Consider the following 26,169-nt stretch of genomic DNA (forward strand, 5'->3'; position numbering starts at 1 on the left):
CTAACTCCCTGCCAGAAAGAGAATAAGCGCATGTCCCTAAAGCTGGAACTGTCCCTTTAATTTTTCTGTTAGGGAGAATAGATAAAAAAGGAAGCTGCAGTGAGTACACAGACATTTCTACAGTGTGACCAACTTTTTTTCTGATTGAGTACAGTTTAACTTTTTTGCAAGTATACCACTGGCTTCTCTCTCACACACACACACACATACACATAGACACATCCACCTATACACACACAAACTCACACACACTGCCCTGAGCTTCCTGAGCTTCCTGACGACAGCAGCCATTTTCAACAGACTTCATTAACTTCAGGCCCGTCTGACTCTCCTCCGATCCGAGCTTGTTCCGCTCTTCAGCAGGATCGCCGCAGTCCGAGCCTCCGCTGTCCTCCGCTGTCAGAGACGGCGGGCGGCTGCTACTGCCGGATGACAGGTTGGTCATCTCCGTCTCGTCGTGAGAGTAGCGACCTGAGTCGCCGGTTGCATGGCTGCCCTCGCTGTTAGAGGATCCCTCTGTGTCACTGGGATGCCTGAGCAGGGCCTGCAGGGTGGTGGGCTGGTCTGGAGAGGGAGACAACTCCTCCTTGTAGGTCAGCACCGTGGTACCTGGCAGGTAGGAGGTGGAGCCATGTCTCATATTCTGCAGCACAGAGAAAATGTTCCTCCAGTTAATCTGAGTATTGTTGGCTCAGTTTTACAGTTTTACAGACAGCTGTGTAAACCTGTAGAAAATAGATCTTACTCTGCCTTTGAATGCAAGTTACTTGTGAGAGCTTTGAAAGTCATTTAGAAACTAATTTAGATCTTTATAGTTTTTCATGCAGTTCCTGAAAGCTGTGTTTATGTTTACTACTCACCAGATGTGTTTCCTTTCCTCTTAATCTCATTTCTCTTAGAATAACATAAAAATCTGCACCACCTCCTCCACATCCTCCTGGCTACTTTCATAGTTCACACTTACAGTGGATTCATAATGATAGGATTCATAATTCATAGTGTTTATACAGCCTGAGGCTCAACTCAGGACAAGAGAGTCCCTTGTAATTTACAAACACTGGGTGAGCAATGCATTGTGGGGGATTCTTTTCCTATCAATTGACAAATTGCTCATGACAATTTAACATGCAGGATTCATCATTCTTAACCTTACCTGTACTGCCTTACTGTCCTTCTTCACATTATTGCTGAAGGAAAACCATTTCTTTTTCTTTTCAGCACCGGGTTGAACAGGGCCGAGAGAATTGATAATGAGATTTGTTCCACCCTACAAGTGAAAATGAGAAGTAATGAACCATGTCCACCACAAATTAGAAAATGAGTGTGATTCCAGGCCTGAAAAAAAAAAAAACATAATTCCAAAGGATTTCAGTGGGCATATTACAGGCTGCAATGTAATGTAAGTGTTAAATACCTTGGCATCAATGAAGTGGTTTTGACTCATCATTGGCACAGTCACATCAGTGTTCTCAGCTTGTCCGTCAGAGCCCAGATGTTCTGCAGCTGCGGCAGATGTGCTGACTCCTCCTCTGTACGTTTTAACTGCTGAAAATTTCCTAGAGGGAAGCAAATGTGACGTCACTACAGAGAAAGGACACCCCAGGAAACTGGGCTGTTGCCATGTTCAGACATACTAAGTACCTGTTTTTGCCTCTGCAGACGATGATGAAAGCGCAGATGATGATGCAGATGAGAGCGATACATACTCCCACAGTGATCCCTGTCATTGATTTTTGGTCCAGGTGGTAGAAGCCATCAGAAAAGGCTATGAAGGATGAAGACAACGCTGTCAGATTACTGAATACCATATGATGACCATATTTCAGCCTCAAATAAGAACTTTCACAGCCTCCCATCGTAAAATATCAACTGATTCTGACAGACTGACCTGTGGAGTGTGTGGAGCCACGGGACAGCCGGGGGTCGGAGGAGAGATCTGCTCGCACTGACAGCTCGGCTGTGTGAGAAAATGGTCCATCACCCATGTTGTTGGACGCAGAAACTTTCACCAAGTAAACCTGACCAGGCCTCAGGTTCTCCAGCAGCGCCATAGTGATGGTCCCTGTTGGTGAGAGTGGACCCTGGTGTTTAACTGCATGTTATGAATATATTGTTGAAATAGGGCTTTCGTCCTCTAAACCTTATTTACTAGTGTTTTAATGAGATGGCTGCAGTCTTTATGTATGAACAACTGTCCAACCTTTTCATTCATGAAACAGATTTTGGCCTTGGAAATGGTAGTTTGATTAAAAAAAGAAAGGAAGAAAAAAATAATAACTCAAGGCCCACTTACTAGCTTTGTGTGGATCTTTCAGCCACCTCCATACCTCCATTATATACATACTTAGGTCATAGAATAATCAACTGATGAGGGCCATGAGTTTAAATTAATTTGTCAAAATATATTCATCTGTCAGGGATCACATAGACACGTGGCAATGAGTGGGTGCATATCTAAAAGTCTACAAAAGAATTATTTGCTTTCTTGCTGAGAATTAGAGGAGAAGATTGACACTACTCTTGTGTCTGTACGCTGAATATGAAGCTGCTATACACATTCCCTTATCCAGTACCACCCAGTCTGAAGGGGGTTGGGTGCTCAGTTTGAGGTAATAGGGGGTTGGGCTGAGCTGGAGGGGCTCTGCTGGAGGGGCACTTTTGACCTCTTCACCAGTGGAAGAGCGAGAGTTGTGTGTATTTTTGTGTTTCCTGGGGTCATCCGCTCTTCCAAACACCTACATGACTCACAAACCAGGTAAGACTAATAACTTAATTTTTAGTTGGCAGCGAAATATTCTATGACTAATTAAGGATGTTGATTTTCTACCCTCTTTTTACTTATTCAGTTAGATTAGACTTTAAAGCTGCATTCATCTGTAGTTCTTTAGATTAACACTAGATCAAATTCAAACAGACTGATAAAACAAAAGGAGAGAAGAGAAGTAAATCCATCCAGCACTGCTGCACTTTGAATCTGTGGTCTTTGTGTGAAAAGAGTCAATAAACCAAACTGTCCTTTTACCTGCACAACAAAAGGAGTGAGCTCAACCTGTTCAGAGATCACTGTGAACAGAGACATGGACTGGATGCTCAAATTAGTTACTGATTTCCAATATACCATTTGTCTGGGACAGGAGAGAGGCTTTGTGTGTCCCCTTTCCCCTGCGCACCTGTATAGTCGTTCTCTAAGCTTTTCTTTCCTCCTTACCTTCTCTTTGCAGCACTTGCCATTCCCCTGCTATCCATTCATTTCTGGAGGCGTACAGGATGGTGTAATGAGTCACAGCTATGTTGGGTTCATCTGGAGGCTTCCATGAAACCAGCGCAGTGTCCTCCTCAATCAGAGTCACTTTCACATTGGAAGGGGGCAGCATGGGAGCTGTGTGTGGTTGAATAAAAGGGATGAGGTCAAATAAAAATATCAAAATCACTAAAACAGAAAATGACTTTTCACAACTCTGAGCAAGTTTAACATGTTCATGCTATTTGTGAAGAATTCATTTTAAAATGCTGACTCAAAGAAGCATAATCTTGTGTAAAACAGGCTTACTGCGTGGTACTCTTCATATAGAGCATATGCAATAAATTATTTCAAAATGTTTTTGTGCTCACCTTCAGGGAAAGTGCTCTGATAGACCACAGGGCTCCAGGGGCTGGACAGCTGATCAATGTGAAGGCGAATAGCAAATTCATACTTGGTATTGGGCTCCAGATCTCGCACCAAGAGGCTCTGCTCACGCCTGCAGAATAAAGACATAACAGGCACTTAAAGGACCAGTTTACTCCTAACATGTATCTCCAGTGTGATTTTGATTCTGCAGGTCATACTGATAAAATGCACTCAGAGGCATTTAGGTCAAAGTAACTTAAGCTTTGAAATATTGTGATGAAATCACTCACGATATCACTCAGTTCTTCCTGAGTTTACTTGGGTTTTGGCAGAGTAACATGTTTCTACAGTAGAAAAGGCTCCAGTTTAGAAACCCATTTCTAGGACCCTGGTTTTTTTGTGACACCATACCAGAAACCTGATTTATTCTATGCATGTCCATAAACAAAGGTTAACCCTACCCCTAACTTTAACCAATTTGCTGGATGATGCAGTCACAAAAAATAGGGTCCTAGAAATGCAGAACTGAAACTACAGACTCCTCTACTGCTGAAACATGATATTGTTTTAAGTTGAACTGCCTCTATAATAATGGCCACAAGGTGGTGATATGGAGCTGTGCTGCCATTGAGAGAGGAGAGAGAAAACAGTAATAATACTGACCTGTAAACTTCCCCCAACAAATGTGAGGAAAGTGTTCATGCTGTTAAGTGTTGTAAAGAAACACAGAGGACAGCTGACACAAGGCTGTTATAATGAGCTACTGCTGAAATGTCACATTTCTGTCAATAACAGCACACTGTGTTAAGCTAAGGGCTTAGCAACAAACCACTATACAGTTAGCCACAAAAAACAGATTCATTCTGTTTGAGATTAATAGTATTAAGAAGAGATTCTCACGTCTGCAAGTAGAGCACCAGGGAGGCGTTCTGCAGGCCTACTGGGTTGCAGCGGATGGTGTAGTTGACCGCCTGGCTGGAGGTGAAAGCTGGTCGGCCCCAGTGCAGAAACACCGCGGTGGAACTGTTAGTCTTGGCGTACACGTTGTGTGGAGGAGGTGGAGGGGGCACCAGGCGATCTCGAACAGCTGAGAGATACATTGAGAATAATGTTTGGTTTTTGTTCTAACTTTGTTTTACTGCAAGTACAGGTGACAGCATTATGCTGTCACTTGAATATTTTCAAGTGTCTTGTGGGACGTACAGACACATCCAGGGGTGCTGATAGTCTGGTCTGCCTGGTAGCCATCTCCAATGAAATTGTAAGCCAGAAGTTTAACATGGTACTTCTTCCTTGGGTCTTTAGAGAGAAAAAGACAAAAACCAAAATGTGTAAATCAATCAAATCTAATCAAATCAAAAATAGGAAAAACACCCACTCCAACTCTTTGCTTCAAAATACATTAGTCTACATGGTCTCTCAGATCTGGACTTCAGGTAACGTTTATACAAATTTATTCAGTGTAATGATTCAATACGGGCTGTGACACGGTGCCAGATGACGATGTGATTCTTAAGCCAACAGGAAGCAGGGGTGCTAAATGAAAGAGAGCTGGACTGCGTTGGTGTGGGGTCAGTGAGGTTTTTTGAGTTTGATGGTGTGGTGGGAACAAGAGGTGAGGCAGTGCAACAGATGCTCAGTGCCGTGAGTCCTTTGGTCAGTTTCTGCAGCACTCAGGGCAGCAGAACACAAGAGCCCAGACTATCCATCACCCTGTCACCAAGTCTTTTCAGCACAAGTAAGAAAGACCTTCCTCCAGCCCCAGTCAGGCCTGCTGGTCAGTAGTTAGTGGCCACTCCTATTTAGGTCCAGAATCTGGGGGTTCAAATCGACGGACAAAATCCCCAGGGAAGGACAACACTGATGGTCAACAGCAGTTGTAGGCCTCAGTGACCCTGAAGACCCTCTCCTGAACAAAAGCCATCTGACCAAATGTCCCTTTTACCCTTAAAAGAATAATGATGAGGGTCCAATCTAAATGTTGCAGATAATATCAATATTGTTAGCTGTATCTGTCGACTCTTACAGCCAGTAAAAGAAATTCAGAGTGTAATTAATATTTCTCAGATGCTTGATCACATGCTTGGTTTGGTGGGAGACACATGATTTTCAAGATAAAATCATTTTTGCACATATTTTTTCTTGACAACATGTAGCAAGTATTGTATCTTCTGATGTGAAATTTAATCAGTGACAGAGTTTTAAGTAGGAGAGAGAGGTACTACTTTCCATTTTGTGTAAAAATTGAAGTTAATATTAGTGTTAATATTAGAGCCGTTTACCTGTCAGTACATATTTACCGTTAACTGGGAAAATGCTGGACTATAGGTGTCATTCTAGTACAATTTCTTGCATTCATGTTACAGAAACATGTTCAGCAAAATGTAGTTCAAATCTGAATTCTGCACAAATTAAGGTGAAATCTATCTTGAGCCTATTACTAGTACTACATTTCTGTCTATCCTGCAGAAAACAAACAATCTTCTACTGAAGTTTGAGACATTTAAGGGGTCGAGAGAAAAGGGAGACCACAGGAGATGAATCTGTGACCATGGAGATTTAGGAGGGGTGAAGCTGAGCTACTTCCACCCCCACGCAGCCCTGAGGAGTTTCACTGGAGCCAGACCAGGGCCAGCAGGTCAGGCTGAGATAAAACTTTGAAAGAATCTGGGGTCATGGGTGTGGAACATGATGAGCCTCTTTTTTGCATATGGATTCTCACTGCCTACAACTAAACAGCTCTTTACAATGACAATTAAAGGGAGAGAAAAAAGATATTAACACACAAAACTAACATAAACTGTATCATGAGTTGGTGGCAGAATTCTTTGTGCAGAGTAGATAAATGTTTACCATGCCAAGACTGAGCAGAGAGATGATCAGCAGGAACAAGTAACTTTTCTTTGCATATTTCTGTTTCTTGTTGCAACAGATACATATAATCAGAGGGTCTGTAGTTTTTGTACAACATCCACCACGTCATCCAGAGTTTCTGGACAGTTTGTTTAGTTTGTCCACTTTTAGAGAGGAGCAGGCATGTAGAATGCACCTCTACCCAGCCCCACAATACAATGGGCCTGCCGTAATTATGCGAAAGAGGAGCTATGAGAGGGGGGAAGCTGTGACATCTGGGCCATGACCTTTGACATGGAATCTTGGCAAGCTAAATCCTGCAAAAGGAGGGGTTACAGAGACTCTCTCTAAAGGGGGAGGGTCAAGCAGAGGAAGTGAGTGGAAAAACAGGGAAATGCCAAAGAGTCAGAATAAAATGTCACTTAAAAGGTGGTGACACAGTGTCCTGATAAGAGAAAACTAAGTGGACAGGTTTGTTTGTCACCCACAGTGGAGCAGACACCTGATGCTCTCAACAAGCATTACGATGTGAACAGAGTCACTAGTTACTACGTCCTGTTGTGTCCACAAACAACAGCAAAGCAAGAAACAACCAGGATGTTACTTATCTATTCATTATACACACTAATTAAAAGAGAGTGTGTACTAACACAGTAGATGTACTCTACCACAGCTACCAAAACACTTGTCACTATTCATCAAACTAATTATGCTTTTCTTTAAGATTCTGATATAACGGCTAACGTTTATTTTTTAATATTTAATCAATCTGTTTTTCAATTCATTGTTTAGTTTGTGAAAGAAAAGAAAGAAGTAAAAAATGCATATCACAGATTCTCAGAGCCAAAGTTAACACTGTAACATTTACAATGATATTAAACAGACAAAAGCAGCAAATCCTCACATTAAAAGCTGGAAGTGTTTATATTTGGTGTTTTTGCTTTGATTGAAATAATTAATTAGGCCAATTAATTTTCACTTAATTATTTCAGCACTAACTGATGAAGCATTAGTACTTAAGTCACAAACTAGAAATGTGGCTGCATTAAAGTTAGTTTTAGATGCCATTCCTTGAGTGAAGACAATTTCCTGTCCTTCCCACTGGGATAAATCTCATACAGCCTTACTCCCATAAATTATGCTGTTTGCATTAAAGGGCATATTTGAGCCATTTGTGGTCACCCTGTTTTTTTACAGCCAAAATGCAGATCCTGTTGGCCTCTGAGGTTTTGTTCAGCCCCGTGAAAGGCCCCCCAGGCCGCAGCAAGCCAGGCCTGAACAGGGGCCATAAATGTCAACTCCTGCATGAACCCTCACACCAGCATCTATCATCTCTCTCTCCTCCCCCTCCCCCTCTCTCCTTCTCTCTTTTGCCCTTACTTACACAAATCACCAAACACAACCACACACACACACAAATTAAGCACAAAATGACCTTTTAAAATGATGCCCAGAGTGCACACCAAGCATGCCTGTTTAATTGGAAGGAGCCAAGAAGATGCACCATGGCCTGCAGCTGTAAGATAAATCTACAGTTGTGCACACAGCGCTGCCTGGTGCCAACAGGTATGAGAGGTATTTAAACCCTGACGATGACTACATGTTCTTCTAATGGGCCAAGTGGAGAATACACATGCGAGGAAAGGTCACATCACGGTGTCATTTATACCCAACTGGAGCCTCTCGCGCACATTCCTGTCTCTCAGGGTGTGCTCTCAATCATTTGGATCGTCATAAGTGATAATTTAACAGCCAGCTCAGAGCATGTCTTTCTGCAGCTATACACAGACCTGAATCAGCAGTATCCAATTTTGACACAAGCTGATAGTTCAGTAATCAATGTTACTGCCAAAAAAGGAATGGCTGCTGTATACAACATCGCAGTGATTATAGGAAATGCCATTTACAGTACAAGCAGATTTAATTTGCAGAGATCCCCTGCTGAGAAAAAAAAAATCAATTTGGTAGTTTTCAGGGCACAAAATGTGGACCTGCATTAGAGCATCTGTTGCTTTAAATCATCAATATGCTGTTAAAAATGGCAAATAATGCCTCAGAAATACTATAATATATTCTCATAGCAGGGAGAGGACCAGAATATTTTGCAGGACAATGATTGAAGCATAAAAGTGCAGAAAGCAGGAGCAACATGTACACAAATCCTAAAACATTTTGAAAATATCCTCACAAGATTAGCTCGTTCTGCTCATTAAGGTCATGTCACTGTTATAGCACAGAGAAATTCTAATAAACCAAAGCCCTGTGCTCTCTCTCCATTCAGGTCATGTGCTCATTTGGGAGTAAATACCAACTTTATTAGCTGTCATTACAGCTTATAGTAAGTAAGAGACTGTAGCTGAGACAGTCACTGCATTACTTCATAACTAAATAGTACAATAATTTATCAAACAGCTCCTAAAATGCATATTTCCTTCTGCATTGTGATCATGGATACAGAGTACAGAGTAGTTACTATTCTCTGGTGGAACAGTTTACCAATAGATCCTAAGTGAGCCCTTTAAAAGGTGAGACCATGCAACTTTTAAAAAACTAAATAACACATTCTTCATCTTGCAAATGAAAAGTTCATTAGGAAAAGCCATTCTTGCTCAAATCAGTAGTCTCAGGCGTTTTGCTTCTACAGCTTAACTACATCTTGTATATCAAGTAGTGAATGGTGGCTCATGTTAGCTAAATGTTAGCATTTGTGCCAGGCTCTTATATCCTAAATCTGTAGACTTTACATTTTCTTCTATTCAGTTTCTTAAAGTTTGATTTCAATTCCCTTTAGAATCTGAATGTTTAAAAGCGTTCTTTAACAGCCTCATTGTGTTATATCAAAAGATTTGTTTTGCTGTTTAGCTATGGCGCAGCTATAATAACATCAAATAGTAATGTCTTGAAGAAGACACGCAGGAGGTCAGATGCTTCACTTTATACCTCTCTCCTTGTGCCCTGTGTTGCAGCGAATCCATGAGAAAGAAATTGCAAGATAGTGAGCTCACAAGACATGCTCATTGTTTGGCCTACAGCTCAGTTGGTGAGAGGCTGCATTTCCTTTAAGTCTTGGCTAATAAACTATCTTTTGTGGCTCTCCTAGCCAAACACAATGAAAGTCTTTGATGTCAATGCTCCTCCAGCAACACTGCTCAGAGCAGTCATAAAACACATAATAAATCAGCCTCCACAAAACAGCTTCTCTCTCTTCAAAACACAGCCCTGCAAAGCTCCTTTACCAAAGAGGAACAAAAAGATCATTCTTTTTCTTCATCTGAAGCTCTATTTTTGATGTTTGATGCTAATCTTGCTGATTGGCTTAAGAATAATAATCAGCTGTGACTGCAGCTTCCTCATCCTCCCAGAACATTTATTCAATATTCAGAGTGATTGGATTAAACAACAAAGAGCCATGAAAAAAACACTCAGGTGACTCCTCTATAATATACACTCCAAACCACCATTATAAAATGAAATAATATGGAAGAAGATTTAATGACTAAAAAACTTAATGTCTACTTTCATAGTCAGATTCCAGAGGAGTGTATTTTAGCATTATTAAACCACTGAACTAAGTATCTAACTACCTAAATGCCTGCAGGAGTTAGAGTTAACACCTATAGTAATTTATAGTTCCTCCTCATCTTTCTTTCTCTCTTTCTGATCCTGCTCCAGCACTAAGCCTGCTGATTTACAACTCAGCTGCTGACCACCTGGTTGACCCCCTTTGGCCACAGATGGTCAGTTGTCCACTGCATTGGCCTGAGCCCCCTTTCCTCTCTCAAACAAAAAAAGCCAAAATGAATCTGACCTAAAGGCCAGAAGAGCTGTGATATGCCCCAAACACCATCGAGCAGCTGCTGAGAGGACACACACACTAACCCTGAAACCCCTCACGGAGGTTGGGAGGTCATGGATGTGGGATGTAGCGCTGTTCTGCTCCACGCTTCACAAACCTCTGTTTGACACATGACAAGACTTAAGCCAATTAATCACTCATAAGCTATGCTCTCAATTGATGCTGCTGCTGCTCTTTTTAATCAAATTTGTCCCCCATGAACTACTTCACTGAGGACTTTCTGAACTTGAATAATCCAATTAATTGTTAAGACATGCAAGTTTTCATTAAAATCTCTGGGAGTGTCTTGTAGTCATTAGCTAGAGTATGTAGGTGCATGCTTAATGCATCCTTCTGTGTGGTCATATGTCTCTTTTTCCTAGTCTTCACACACTGTAATGTCAACAAAAGTACTTTAGCTGCCAAGTCTCATCACTAACATTAACATACATTAAATAGAATCAGTTACGCTAGTGAGGCCATTGATTACAATAATTTAGGAAATTTCTGTCTGTGTGCTGTTCCTCACTTCACACACAGCTACTATTAATAGGAACATGTACCTTAAAGCAATAACGAGTTGTATGGGTTTTAAGAAAATAGTTTTTTCCTATGTCTACACAGCAGAAGGTCCCAAAACCTCATGAGATCAGACACTTGTAGTGTTAATATGGAGCTTCTGTTAAGTGTTGTTGAGCGATGGTGTGCACAAGAAAGCCACAAAAATACAGTGTAGAATGTACTGCATACCAGGTACCACAGAGAGAGGAGGTAACTCCAATGATCTGACACGAAACTCACCGAGGCCTCCGATGATGTGTGTGTTATCTGAGGCGCGCAGCTGAACCGGGGAGTTCTCAGGCTGGCTCTCCTCGTGGTAGAAGAGTCTGTAGCCTAGCACACCAGCTGAGTTTCTGGGTGCTAACTGCCATCGTGCCAAAATAGTGGTGCAGTTTAAAGGCTCCAAATGCAGCTCAGGAGCCAGAGGAACTATAGAGGAAAGTGTGAAAAAAACATTTAGATTTTGATCATGATATTACCAGATCTACAATTCTACACTAGAACTAAAAAAACACAGTGTTGCTGACGTGCTTTTCATGCTGCTAACATTAATTTAAACAAACAAGTCACTGTGATTGCTATTTATACCATATAACTGCAGCAGGAGCTTGTTCTTAGAAAACTGGAAACCATTTCCAGTGTTTATGTGATAGACAGAGGAGGTTCCTGAGGTTTTTCTTTGAAAAGTGAAACTACCATCTGATGCCTCACCAGCTGTTTCACACTCAATGCAGCCCAGAGACAACCACACTGTCAGTCAAGGGAGTGTTTTCACACGTTTTTATTTTAGGAATGAGGAGAATGGAGTTTACCAATAGAAGTTTAAATTGGAGACAGGGGGCAATAGAGATGGGCAGGAAAAATGAATCCTCCCTTCCCCCCGCCTCAATGCTTCAGATGTAGCTCTAAACAGCCATATACTCTTTCTCACCCGGAGGCCTGAGTGGCTTCCTTTATGACCCATGACTGAAGCCCTTCCAATGTTACTGACAGTGGAGGGCAAAGGTCACAGAGTAACAAACGCAATGCCTTAACAAGATTAGAGTGAGCTCTTCTCTTTGCTCCGTTTCATGGTTTAAACTGAGGAGTTCAGAGAGAACTTCTTCCATTTTTTCAATGTGTCAGTGCATTTTGACTTCATCTTTGTGCTGCTATTTCAGAGCTCATGAGGACAACTCGTCCTAATGTTGTGTACCTCGAGCACTGGATGCCTTCGGAGTGCGGTGAGATGTCCAAGCAGACTGCTCGCCCCACCCCACACTGGTGGCAGCAGCAATACGCAGAAGGTAGATGGTGTCGGGCTGCAGGTTTTCCAGGAGATGATGGGTCTTCTCTCCAGGTAGCTCCATCTGTGAGACTGTATTCTCAGCGCTGGTGCGATAGGACAAACGATAGGTGGAGACTCGACCGCGACTCAGCTTGTCGGGGAGAGGCTGCCAAGACACCTGGATGTCTGTGGGGCTGCGGCTGGTGAGGCTGAGCTCAGGGGCGCGGAGGGGAACTGTGGACAAACAAAACAGGACAGTTAAGACAGAAACACGTCCTTTATCATGAAGTAACAGTAAGATTATGACTGACCCACCAGATTATGCATAAAAAAAAAAACACACACACACACACACACACACACTCACACTGGTATGTATTAGGCCATAGTGGGCAAAGTTGGAAATCCATAAGCAGCACAGTTTCAGGGCATTTTTGAATCAATGTGATAAATTACCTTGACTTATCAGGTATTGAATGTCATGGAGTAACCAAAGCATTCCTATGTGGTTATTTAATCCATAAACAGTTTTCAATCAATTTCCCAGGAAATGTACAACATTGTGATATATTATGTTAGAAAACCGACATCCATGACCATGCATGATTAACTAATTTACAGTTATTCCATTTACTTCTGTATTAAATGTGGATTACATTTTCTTTACCAAAATACCCATTAAATGCGACCTTGGGCTGGCCCTGTGTGCACAAAAGTCAATGTAATATAATTTAATAACTTCAGTCAAGTAGAACAGACACACGGCAGCCTTTAAACCCCCCAGGCCAAGACCATGAACCAATGAGGTTTGCCTGGAATTCAAAAACACTCCAGGGGCATGTGATGTAGAAATACAGATACATCTACATGAGTCTGTGTACATAGACGCACACTGTACACATAAATAATTTGACTGTTTCTTGTGTCAACAACAAAGCTCATTCAACATGGTATAAACAAACATTCTCTGAGCTCCCAGTGGAATAACAGAGTCTAACAGACTATTAAAAGATCAATAACTCCACGACCTCCCTGTTTTTTGCTTTTTGTATTTACTGTGGGATTGACTTTGTTATTTATAATCTTCACTGGGTGTATGCCTCACCATCCTCAAGCGTGTGCTGGAACACGTGGTCTGACATTCGACTGGCTCCCATGGGCATGTAGGCAACAACATAGAAGGTGTAGTTGCGCGCTGGCTCCAGGTCATCAATAATGTAGCGAGTTGTGTCGTTTCCAATGACAACTTGATATTCCTCGTTGTTTAATCCTGGACAAATGACAACATTGTAAAAAGAGTTGGAAAAAAAAATCACAATTTCCTGTCAATGGAAACCAAAGGAACAGTCCCTCTGTCTTGTCTTGATATTACAAAATCTTGTGCAGCTCCAGCTTAACTTCCTGAAACAAACTCTATGTTCATTTGCACTAGTTCTTCAAATGCCTCTTTGTGTAATAGTGGTTTAATTAATGCAAAGTCACACAAAAGATGTTATTTTCTCCCCAAAGGGAAAAAACTAACTGGTCTGATTTTTGACCTGGTAAACAAGGTACTTGGAAGTAAACAAAAAGGTATTCTCTACAGTCTGAATGCATCAATAAGTCTCCCTGAAAAGTTTAACAAAGTCTGCCTTCCTCTCCAATTCACACTTGCCCACTGCCCTTGCAGAATACACACTTCTGGACACCCCATCACACAGACTAATTAGTTCCTCCTTTGGTTAGAGCCTCCATTTAGTGCAAAGCCTCTCTATCTGTAACCTCAGGTGCAGAGCGTACTCTCTGATACTCTGTCAATGTCAGTGAACAGCCATTCTTTGTGACTGGGACCGAGGAGATTGTGTCACTAAATCAAGTGCGGAAAATCCTTGACAGATGCCAGTTAAGAATAAAACAGAGAGAATTTGTTCAACTTGTTCCTCTTTATTTTGACCTCCTTATCCCCAACAAAATCTAGCAGGTGTTTCTTTTTTTCTAGGTGAATTCTGTACATCTCACCTCCCCCATTGGAAGTCAGTGGCATTATAATTAAGTGCAGAGCTTGAATGGACAAGCTTGAGTTTTCTTCTGAAATGATGTATTGTTTGAATGTGACTCTTGTTGTCAGCAGCAAGAGTTCCCAGGAAGGAGGCTGAAAGGCTCTCAGGCTTTTCTACTGCCACACTACAACCCTTGTGCTTTTTTGTGAATAGTTTTGTCTGCATCCTGCATTTCATCAGCCGAAAGGAAGGGACCCTGCATCTTGAAACTCCACAGGGCCATGGTCTGTAGATGACTAACTGCTGTTTGTCAAGAAAAAGCCGTTGTTCTACCTCATTCTACTTGATTTTACTTCACTTTATTTTTTTGCCTCTGCCCACAAGCATAGCATTGACAACACATTTTAACTCCTACATTATACTTTGTAGACAGGAAGAGGCACAATTTAAGTTCCTGCTGCTGTTTCCTGAGGCCATAAAGATCATAAACATAAAATGTCTAAATGTATTAATAGTTTCCTTCCTCACTTTTTGTCCCTGTGAGGAAAAAAGACCAAACAAAAAACGCTTGCTTGTTTGTTTACACACCACTCACCTTCAGCCTTCATGTAGTGCACTGAGTAGGCAATAACTTTATCTGAGTTATACAGAGGCCTCTCCCAAGCCAGAAGGATGGCGGAGCTTGACACCGTGTCAGCTCGGATATTCCGGGGCGCGCTCGGCCTGTCCTCTGACATCACCACAATGAGCCTTGCCATGGAGAGCACCGATCCCTGCTCGTTCTCTGCCTGGCACTGATAAATGGCATCGTCCTCAGGGATGATCTGGTTGATCACCAGTTTGCTGAGGGACACACACACACACACACACAGATGAAGACTATGGGTACACACAGATGGCTTCATTCTGAGCCTCCATTACCAGGGTGTAGTCATTCTATAATTACCTTTAACAAGCACTGACAGTTAAATAAGGAGCAGGAGCAAATTATAGGGAAACTGACTAAAACCCCATTTGCACCGCTTTAAATTATTCAGTTTCCTCCCTACTGTAGGGACAGTAGTGAATTATTCAAATAGTTTTAAATTGGTCAACAACGACTGTTAAATGAGTGTCTCAACAGTATTAAGAGAGTTAGGGCTCCTGTTCATTATCTCTGTGCATACAAAGCAAATACATCTGATGTGACAGAAAAGGAATTTATTTGATCCTTCAAATGGAGAGAAAGGTACCTGTTGTACATCTTGATTCGACCGTTGGAGTGAACTTTCTCTCCGTTCTTGAGCCAAGTGATCTGAGGTGTTGGAACTCCTTCAGCCTGGCATACAAAGCGGGCAGTGCCGGCACGTGGACGGGTCAGGCTCTCCGGCCACTCCACCAAGGAGGGTGGTGCTTTAGAAGAACAACATCAGTGACATGAAGCTTCTGAATTATGACTTATCAATACAGACTCCAAGTATACACAGCCAAACTTCCATATATTGAATATCTTTACCCAGCACGGTGACATTGGCTGAAGCGACAGTATAGTTCCGTGTGCCGGGAGTGGAGGCTCTGCACATGTAGACTCCTCCATGCTGGGGTTTGATGTCTGTGATAATGAGGTTGCCATTTCCCAACACTTTGGTGTTGTAAACGTCAATAGACTTGCTGTCCGCTCTGCTCCAGGAGATGATGGGTCTGGGATTGCCTGTGGCCATGCACTCCAGAATGGCACTCTGGTGCAGCGACACTGAAATGTTCTGTGGCCCAGCAATGATGCGCGGCCTCTGGGGAAGCAGAGGGCTGGGAGCTGCGGAGAAAGCAGGAGGAAGAGGGGGTGAAGGACAGCTTTAGTGCATATAGTTTCATAGATTCAAGTGAAAATACTATTTCTGTGCTGTCCCTTTAGGGAATAAATAAGCCTTTCATCAATCCTGCCTGAGAGACACAACCAATACTTAACTGTAATATTAGAGTATTGGCTTGAATATAGTTACACCTTTTGTAGTTATAACTAAAAACAAACACAAAAAAAAAAATTATAGTAAACCCATCACATATTCCTATTAGCCTAGACATCTGCTGCAAGATTTTCTCCTTTGTGACTAACTGCATATCAATGCTCTTCACAGAAGACTTTCAACAAAAGAAAGCCAGGTGACACACCTGGGGTGACAGTGAGGGTTGCCTCGGTGCTTCGGCGGCGGCTGGCAATGTTGGTGGCAACGCAACGGTAATTTCCAGCATCCATCCGCTGCACCCCGTGAATCTGAAGAACGCCGCTGGGCAGAACTGTGATTCTGGATGACAGATCTGGTTTTATCACTCACTCAATATGGAAAAATTATACATTAAACATTTCTTACAACCAACACTGGCTAGGAATGTTTACAGAGCATATTTCATTCCCAGCTTCAAAACATTTGCTGTAGAGTGCTGACGTAAAAAAAAAAAAAAAAAGAACTTGTGTATACCTTTCAGTGGCGAGGGGTAATGTGACCCGATTGAGCTCCCAAGTGATGATGGGAGGAGGGTGGGCACTAATTTTGCAGGAAAACCTGGCGACTGAGCCTTCTGTCACCACTATGGACGTCGGCTGGATTGCAAAAGAGGAGATACCTGCAGCAAAACAAAACAGACAAATTAAATTCAAGACTCTTTATGTGTGCAAAATTGCATCACAAACTGGACATTTGTACATTTGTAAAATGTTTTTTCTTTATTTCATAATGCACCAATATAATATACTGTCTTCCAGTGAATCCCAATAAACAGACGTAGAACTGAAACAATTAGTTGATTCATTGATTAGTTGGTCAGCTTAATAGTTGGTGGCAACTATTTAGATAACTGATTACTTCAGTTATTCCTCAAGCAGAGATGCCAAACATTTGCTGATTATAGCTTGTCAAGTGTGAGAATTACCTGTTACTCTTGTCTATTCTTTGTCGGACATCATTATAAACTGTATATCTTTGTGTTGGGCTATTGGTTGGACAAAACAACTAATTTGACAACATGGCCTGAGTGATTGTATTAGGCTTTTTAAAAAAAAAAATTCAAAACATTTGATCATTAATGGTTTACATCTAATGACTTAAAGAGGACTGTTTTTTCAAACTTTTAAAATCACACACATCCCACTGGAGAACTTGCAACCACTACGATGTCTGTCAATAAATACTTCACCGTAATGTTGTAATAGTATTGCAGTAACACATAGCAGCTTCTTCAGTGACATACTGAAGTCGAACATTTGCTAAAAGGCAATAAGAAGAGTGTCGGCCCAGATCTACAGCTTCTACTACCACAGAGTACTCATGTTTTTATCCTTAACATGTCGTCTTTTAAAGATAATGTCAAAGGAAACTCCTTTCCCTCGAGGTTCTTTGTTGTGAAAGCTGGTGTTGTATTTCACTCCATTTGTTGTCATAAACCTTGCTTTGACATAACACTACAGGATGAAAACTTCTAAGCCAGGACATGAAATCAGTACAAAGCCCTACAAACTACCCACAAACTCAGGGTTAGGAAGAAGCTCTTAAAGCAGCAAGGATTTGAATCACTATCAGTAAAAAAAATATTATTTAAATAAAAAAAATATATTAACATAAAATCTCTTTTTACAGATGAGATTTCTGAATTACTGTCCTTCCTTTCAAAACATATTGACATTTTTCAGACATCCATCTATCTCAGCCAGATCCAGTGGATGTCAGAAAACAAAGATGCCTACAACCTAAAGCTACAGACCTGCTGAGTGCTGCAGGAAGGTGATGACTGGAGTGGAACAGCTATATCCTGCGTGGATAGGGTTTCTCTGAAACTGAGCTGTTGTCAGCCACCAGCTGAGCAGCAAGCAAATGAGGTCCAACCTTAATCACAATGAGGCCTTTTATAGCCAGCAGCCAACAGAAATGTATGCATTTTATAATGATTTAAGTTGTTCTAGCTCTTTTTGTTAAATAAATGCTCTCTTTGACAGTGGTTCCTCCTGGGCCATAAAAGTCCTAAAAGCCATTACACACACACACTAGTGTCCCATCCCCCTCTTTGCTCAAAAAGCTACAGAAGCCTGAGCTCAATCAGTTGTTAAAAGAAATCAATTGTACTGCTGTTCTGAGAGCAAACTGAAAATATGGAAAAAAACAAACAAACAAACAAACAAAAAAAACAGTGAGCATCACAAATATATCAAATAATCCAGGCACAGAAACGGACAAATAAGACTCGAAAAGTAAAGTTGTTCAATGCAAATTCCATTATTTCTAATTTCAGTGGGTGTGTTCCAAGATGGTAGTTTTCAGGATGAAACCATCACCTCTTAGGTAATGAATAACAAACAATAATATATACAATAATAATAATAATAATAATAACCTTTAACCTCTGTGCACATGTAGAGCCTCTTCTACTTCAGCACTCAGTATAGAAGAATCAGAGAGGAGCAGGAAGAACGGCATCAAATTCAAACTACATCTGTCACAGAAACATTAAAAAACAAACAAACAAAAAAAAAGTGGTTCTATTCTGCCACAATGGTTTGAGGACGCAGCACTGAACCCACAAACAGCTGTGCACATATGTGGACAACTTTAATGTGAACACATGAAAAGCTAGATGACAATTTCCTAAGTGAGCAACTAAACATGAAACAAACATAAAACTTTGCTTATGACTTGCATATTGCCAACACTAATTCATTATTCAATATATTTTTCCACAAAGACATTCAACACCACGCCATAGTGACCCTTGCTTTCGAGAAAAGTCTACAGGAAATCCCTGCACTGTCATAAATACACAGCAGTGTCTATGACGGCCATGATGGATGTGTGTAGGCAGTGTTGCCAGGTGTTCTAGTGCTAAACAGCAGTAGAACTCTGACTGCGGAAAAAAAAAACATTTAATGAATTATGACTTTTACACAACTGACAGTAACATGAATTTAAATCTAAAAGAAGCTAAATGACTTGATGGTGGTCATTTATAATGTTGTTTACAACACTTGTTTTCCAGAGTGAGAGAGAAAATCCCATCTATGTGACTAATATTGTTCTTGTTGGATAAGAGACTGTTGTCAGGGATCAGATGTTTTCACCATGGACGCATTTAATCAAATTAATCCTGGACAGTTACCCCTCTTAGTGTGGTTGTTTGATGTGAAGACAGAAGAAGAGAGAGGCCCCTTCCATCGCCCCCTCACACTCCCACCGACCCCCCCCCCCCTCCGTGTTAACGCAAGCCCTTACAAAAATGCCATTAATGTGCTAAAGTGATATGACTGCAGGGCAGGAGAGATGAGCTGCACTGATCCTCTGCCTCTCTGCTCTGCCTTCCCATTCAGTCAAATGATGCTGGATTGACAAACAGCAGGATAATCATTGATTATTGATAAACTACTAAGACAAGATGGAAAATCTATACCTGCTAGGGTTTGTGGAGCAGTGGCCAGAGCACTTCCCACTGAAAATAGAATGCTGACCTTCTCCTTTGTGCGATGATGTTTGCCAAGAGGCATCTAATGTGGAGATGAAATGATCAAAACAGACCCATCAAGCTCTTTGTGAGTTTCTTCAGTTGGATATATTTACTCATTCAGCCATCTGTTTTTTGTTTGTTAAGGAAAATGACTAAATGTTTTTACTGTCACAATGAGTATGTGTTTTCCATTTCCTTTACTACACCAAGCTATACAAATATGAAACCTTTGGTCTTGTTTGCCAAAGCATTTTGGCAAACTCAGAATAAACACCTCAGCCTATTCACCAGAAGCATGAAGAAACAGTTCTGACCATCTGCCCTTCCCGGCAATCTCACCTCTCACCTCTGACCTCCACAAATCCTGGCTAGCAACCAACTCAAGCAGAGCCCTGCATGACCACCCTGAACCAGCACTACTGGCCTGCAAACTGCCTACAAATCTCTCACCTTGTTCTCCAGCTGTCAAAGTTTTTTAATGCTGTTTTGTAATAATATCCTTTTCTGCTGTATCAGTAACATCTGCCAGTTGCTGCAGCTACAACAAATAAAACCTTGCATGCAGTCTAGACATAACAACTGCAATACATGACAACACAGCTACAATGGATTGCAATATCATAAATTTAAAAGCTGCCACGGCTCAGGAGTCTTCTTTTCTTTCTGAATCGACATCATTTTAATTCACTAAAGTTGTGGCATGTTCAGTCAGTATGTTGAAACTAAATGCACGCTTGACTTAAACGTCCAAAGCTGAGGATATGCTAACATACGTCTGTCCACACGCCTCCTGGTTTATACAGCACGTCATCCCCATGGTCCAAACTGAACCTGTAGAGTGAAGTTGTATTTGCTTCACTTCAGCCTGCAACAGATGGGCCCACTGATGCCAGCAGCTCAACAAACTGAAGGTCAGTGGACAGGTCAGGCCCAAACAAAGGTTCCCTTACAAATACCAGGAATTAGTTCAGCCCTCTCTCCTCTGGTTACTGTGGTCAGTTTCTCAGCCAGAGCACAACACAGCACAGCACAGCAGACTTTACCTGCACGTTGTGAGCTATTAGAGCTGCTGAAAAACAGACTTGCTGATTTGTTTTGGTGAAAGTCCATCGAACTCACCTTAACCAAAAATATCTATACTTTTCCTCCATTACAAAGTTAGAAAGGGATATTTAAAATACCTTTAACAACCTGTTTTTGTTTGTTTGGTCTTTCTAGTTATGAAAATACTTAAATAAGATATCATCAGGAAACAAGCAGTGTCAAACAATCTCAGAAAATAGAAGTCTCACAGTATGTCACAGTATGATCACCTTGATTGGTTCCAGTATTGTGGATGACACACACAGTTTGTGTTGAGCTCCTCAGCTATGTGGATGGCTATTATACCCCCTCAACCATCCTTAACCCAACCCAACCCCAAGGGCCCCATCTTTTAGGGGAGACATTAAAATTGATCATCCTCTCCTCACCCTTCAGGCACCATGCTAAATTGATGGCCTTCAGCGCCAATGAAAAACCTCCACTAAATTACTGAAACAACCCTCAGAAGTTTTACATGTTCTCCTCTCATCCTGTGTAACGGAGTGAACCACATGGTTATACCAAATTAAGTTAAGGAAGATATAGTTACTCATTGTGCAACTCCTACTGACAAGCTATTTCGGCTATTTATTTGAGTGATGAGTCCTTCACGATGTTAAACGACCCCACTGAAGATTAATAAAAGGCTTTTGGGAAAAAAAAAGGCTGATAAGCAAGAAGGAGAAGAATGCAAAGCTGAGAAAGCCCACAAATCAATCACTAGCTGTTTGGCAGATGTGCTGCTGCTCCTCACAGGCTGCAGGATAGTCAAGTGACCACTGGCCTGGCTAAACAAAGAACTATTCCCATGAGCAGCGTGACCTCTCAAAGCACCGACCAGGGTGGTGGGGGTGCAGTGTTGGAAGGAGCATTCATCCCCTCCTCCAATCCCTTATCTCTGCTACAAAGTTTTCCAATCATTCAACAGCAACCCTCCACTCACCACAGACAGTGGCTTCATTGTCTTTAACATCCAGATCAGAACATGGAGATAAAGGAAAAAAAATCAGCAAATAGCTATATTCTGTTTTTGACATCACTTTCATCCTTTGTCACGACATAGGGAAAAAATAAGATGATGGCAAAATAAAAGTTGTGTTAATACAACATATCAGAGACGGAAAGATGTTCATGAAAACAGAGGTAGACCCACTGATGACTATTGCAGCAACTGATAAAAGTAGACTCTGTCTCACTGCCCTCCATCTATTGAACAATTTAAAGAAACCTTTGACCTCTAGGCCTGCCGTTCAGGGGAACCATGGTAACCTTTAGTGTCCAGCAGAGGAGAAAAACAAGATTCCAGGCTTTGAGCTGTCTCACTTAAGGGCATTTCATTCATTCACGTCAGCACACACTGAGCGAGGTTTACTTTCGTCTTATTGGGGTTTCTAATTGTACCGAGCCGGTGCAAGTCATATGCATTACTTAGCAACTTAAAATAAAGCTGTGGTCCTGGCCTGACTGCCTATGGACACAACAGTGAGGTCAAATTAACCTCACTGCAGCATCTTTAATACCCTTTTTTTACTATCAATATATGTGACACTAAGCAGACTGCAATGCACAGGTAAAACCTGTGCACTGAGAGCCACCTCAGGAGGCAATCTCTCTACTGAAATCCCTATCAATCTGAAGTCTATTGACAAAAGTCACACGATGAGTCTCATGTGTCACATTCCTTTTCATCACGGCCAAATCCCGTCTCACCTTTGTGCTTGAGAAACCCAATGTGTGAGGTTATCCTCTGTCACCATCACATTCCTCAAAGAACAACCAGCAAGTCCACAGCTTCAACAGATGAGCTCAGGATTAAAAAGCTCACAGTGGGTACCATTCCTGCACATGCTGTATGAAAGGAAATAGTAGCATGACTGATAAAGAGGGATATCTATCTATTTCCAGAGCCAGAAATATGGTACTGGGGATTTAACATGTGTAAAGACCTCAGGACATAGTGACACCTGGGTTAAAATGTTCATAATAAACACAATTTCATGTAAAATGTAAAATACATCAAAAACAAATACACATTGCAAACACCTCTAGGCAGACTCTGGTGCAAAGGCAGGTCATATAAGAGAGTCATGCTGTGTTTAAAGAGGATTGCCATCCTGACATTTCAACCAAAATGTGAACTCAGAATCAACTTCCAATCTTTAACTTATACAGTTAATGTAATTAGCCTTGCTGCGGTGGACAGGTCCAGCTGTTCCGTCCACTGATATCAGGACAAACAATTGCCGCCAAAGAAACCCTTTTCTTTTGCGAGCTCTGGGGTGGAGGGGTGGGGGTGGGGGCAATGTGTACAAAAACGGTCTGAGTGAAAAGCTTTTCACTCTTTCACCAGAGTAGTGAGGCAGAAAACAATTGTGTGCAAAGCCTCCAGCCCCTGCTGACCTGGTAAGGCCTGCAATAAAGTTTGGTCATTTAGACACTCTGAGTAAGGCCATGGTACCGGGAAACGGCAATTCACATTAGTGTGTGTGTGCGCGTATGTGTGTGTGTGCACACCACTCACAACAACCCCCACTGCTACCTCTGTGTCCTTCAACTGAGCATTTCTCAGGTATGTGCAAATTTTATGAGCTTCCAGATAGACCCTCAAGCATGTCTAAGTGCCATTTTAAAACAAACTAGTAAAGCTTACTGGCAGCCTTTATCACCTCTTAACTTCTATAAAGCAGGTAAACTACTCAAATACTTAATAAAACTATCTATATTTTCAAGTACCAGAAAGCATTTGAGCTACAACTGTGATGTCTACCAGAGAGTACTGTATGCAGTTAAGTACAACTTCAAGAACCAACAACTGTTATGTAACTCACACTAACTGCACTCAATTTGTCCATAAAGTTTTTAGATCTTCTCAACATCAGCAATACACTGGAGGAGGAAATGGAAAGGAAAACAGTCTTCCACTATAGACACGAGTATGCAAATCAGCCTCATTGAATTTAATATAAAATGAAATTTCAGCATCTTGCTTGGAATGGTAAAAATGCATGCATGCATGCATGTATGTAGAGTAAAAGGGTTGACATACATTCTGCAAAAGTACTACGGCAAAATGCGTGGCCTGTCGAGTAGGAGAAGGGGGATATAAGGTCCCACAAGACTGACTGCCTGAAGCTTCTCTACTCCCCCCTTAAAATACGAGGCCAACTCGCACAGCGCTGGAGGAGAAAGCATTCCAAAAGAACAATTCCTCAAGCGATCAGGGTGCAATAACATGAAAGCCCCAGCCTGTGAATAGGGGTCATCTGCTCTTTAGCATTGGAGGGCTGGTATCCTGGACAGCTCCTAACCTTTCAAATCTCCTGCTCCTTCATTAACACACCAATGGGCATATTTCTCCTCCAAACACTATCTTTTTTTTGGGGGGGGGGCTCCAACTTTGAAGACTTTGTCCCACTTCCTGCTGCCCACCAAAGCTATCCTGAATGCAACACCGGGCACCAAGAAGGAAAATAACATAACATTAACAGGAATATAAACAAGTTTAAATCTCTCTGAACGATTCATGCAGGGAGATTCTTGCAAATAAATGGTAGTTAACAGCAAGACCGCAGAGACTGACTTCCTCCATCACCCTACATCACATCACATGGTCTCCACACTGTAACCACCACTGAGCCCAGCGTGATACTCACTTGCGATTGTAAGACGGGCTTTCTGGCTCAGGATTGCACCATACTTGTTCTGAGCAAGGCACTGATAGAACCCTTCATCTGATTTGTCTCCTCTTCTACTCTCCACCTCCGAAATATAAAGGGAGCCATTGGAGAGCAGATACACCCGTTCATTCTCCACCACTTTTACTCCATTCTTGAGCCATCGGACGTCGATGGGTGCCTCTCCATGCGCCTGACAGTCCAAAATAATGGCTTCTTTCCGCATGACGGTGGCATCATGGGGCTCCTTGATGAAAAATAATTCACTAAAGCATAAAACACCTGCAGAAAAAGGGGGGGGGAGAATCAGAATGAGTGCACATTTAAGCATCTTTTTTTTACCCTAAAAATGACACTTCTTGCAGGCTATGGCTCAATATCCTCCAGGTGGGTATTATCAGTGTTCACAGTGTCAAATGGATTCAAGGGTGAAACAGATCAAAACCTTCTACTGAGGTGAAGTATCACATTTGAGAGGCTTGGAGGGGAGCCAGCAGGAGATCTACTGTCCTGTACAGTAATCACATTGTAGTTTCATAAAGTCTCTCTGCTCCACTTTAATCCAATTATGTATGGCTCATAAAGTCACCAGCTGAAGGTGAAACAGTTGATCCTACTAGTCCCTTTAATTTACACAAAAACCTATTACTGAACTCTCAACATGAACTTTAGGTAATGTTTCAGTGATGTGACCTTTGAGGACTGAATAGAGGGAGGCTGTGTCATTCCTAATAGGCCATAATTCAATATATCAGAACATACAGCAGGTTCTTAGCTTCTAATTCAAAGCCATAACAGAACAACCTGCAACAACACAAATGTTTTCATCTTAGAAGTGATTTCTCACAAAACAAAGGAAGCCTGTCCACAGCATGAGCCACTTATTTCCTACACTAGCTCTATGAAATGAATTGTTTGTATTGGACAGACACACTGCTGATCCCAGTTTTCAGCTCTGTAAGTGGATGATCCTGCAGAAGATCACCCCGTCACACTACTTTGTACTACTTTCCTATATGAATGCTGTCACTTTACCCTTACCTGCTCTGCTCTGCTCTAACTACTCATTTCAAAAATCAAACCTCACACCTTAAGTTTTGGATACCTGCAGCACTTCTGCAGCATTAATGTCATGAATACCATCTCTTTATATGTCGCTGTAGGTTAGAACAGAGTTGGACTGAACTAACTACAATCATTAAATCAGTTCAGAGTTGGTTCAAATGACATGATGAGTGAAAGCACAGCTGAAAAACAGTAAACCGTTAAAACTTCAATATGAAATCTGACGGTGAAGTTTAAAAGCTGACTGACAGTTGGATTAGTTAAAACATGACAGTTACTCAGTCATGATAATTCAGCGCTCCGTGTCCTTTAAATGAATAACTGAACTTCAGGCTCATTTCTTAGCCAATGTTACTGTCAGAACGGGTTATTCAGGTGGTAAGCGTTCTAGTTTATTGGTCTTTTGAGGCTAAATGTTGACTAATTGAGTTTCAGCATCAATCTGACCGTTAACCGTTAAGTTACAGAGGAGCTTTAAAACTTAAACGGTTGCGTTACAGATCTGCGGTCAGCTCCTGTTTAAAGCCCCACAGTCAAACGCGCACACACTGGACAGTCACGGTGATGTGCCCGACAGCTTGTTAGTGTCTTCACTCTTTCTTATAAAATGTCAGTGACAATGCTCCTTACCTGAGATTGGAAGAAGAACGGCAAAGAACAGCAAACGCTGATATAATTTCCTTTTGACAGGCGCCATTTACATTAATTGTCCGTGCATGCTAGCTACTCTCTCATAGTTGTTTCCTCCTGATGAGCTGCGGTGCTACTGACGAGAGAGA

At 41.7% G+C, this 26,169-nt stretch overlaps 1 protein-coding gene across 1 annotated transcript; it reads right to left on the reverse strand.

Moving 5' to 3' along the window:
* On the reverse strand, positions 1 to 26,169 carry prtga (protogenin homolog a (Gallus gallus)). The gene is made up of 20 exons (XM_051078360.1): positions 26,021 to 26,169; positions 24,305 to 24,607; positions 16,562 to 16,706; positions 16,254 to 16,387; positions 15,601 to 15,897; positions 15,338 to 15,497; positions 14,701 to 14,948; positions 13,232 to 13,396; positions 12,055 to 12,360; positions 11,100 to 11,288; positions 4,814 to 4,909; positions 4,511 to 4,697; positions 3,613 to 3,740; positions 3,209 to 3,379; positions 1,907 to 2,062; positions 1,642 to 1,765; positions 1,415 to 1,556; positions 1,154 to 1,267; positions 247 to 643; positions 1 to 8 (listed from the first exon to the last, which is right to left on the reverse strand). Exons 1-20 carry the CDS (start codon positions 26,085 to 26,087, stop codon positions 1 to 3), a joined length of 3,537 nt encoding a protein of 1,178 aa, XP_050934317.1. The 5' UTR covers positions 26,088 to 26,169.

The sequence above is a fragment of the Lates calcarifer genome, linkage group LG2 (genome assembly GCF_001640805.2).
Source record: "Lates calcarifer isolate ASB-BC8 linkage group LG2, TLL_Latcal_v3, whole genome shotgun sequence".
NCBI classification, from domain to species: Eukaryota; Metazoa; Chordata; class Actinopteri; family Centropomidae; genus Lates; species Lates calcarifer.

Coding starts and splice junctions, on each gene's coding strand:
- prtga (XM_051078360.1), bottom strand. CDS start 26,087: ATGGCGCCTGTCAAAAGGAAATTATATCAGCGTTTGCTGTTCTTTGCC. Junction 3,741..4,510: donor CTGGTGCTCTACTTGCAGAC/GTGAGAATCTCT, acceptor TTTATTCTGCAG/GCGTGAGCAGAGCCTCTTGG. Junction 2,063..3,208: donor GCAAGTGCTGCAAAGAGAAG/GTAAGGAGGAAA, acceptor TCTCACCAACAG/GGACCATCACTATGGCGCTG.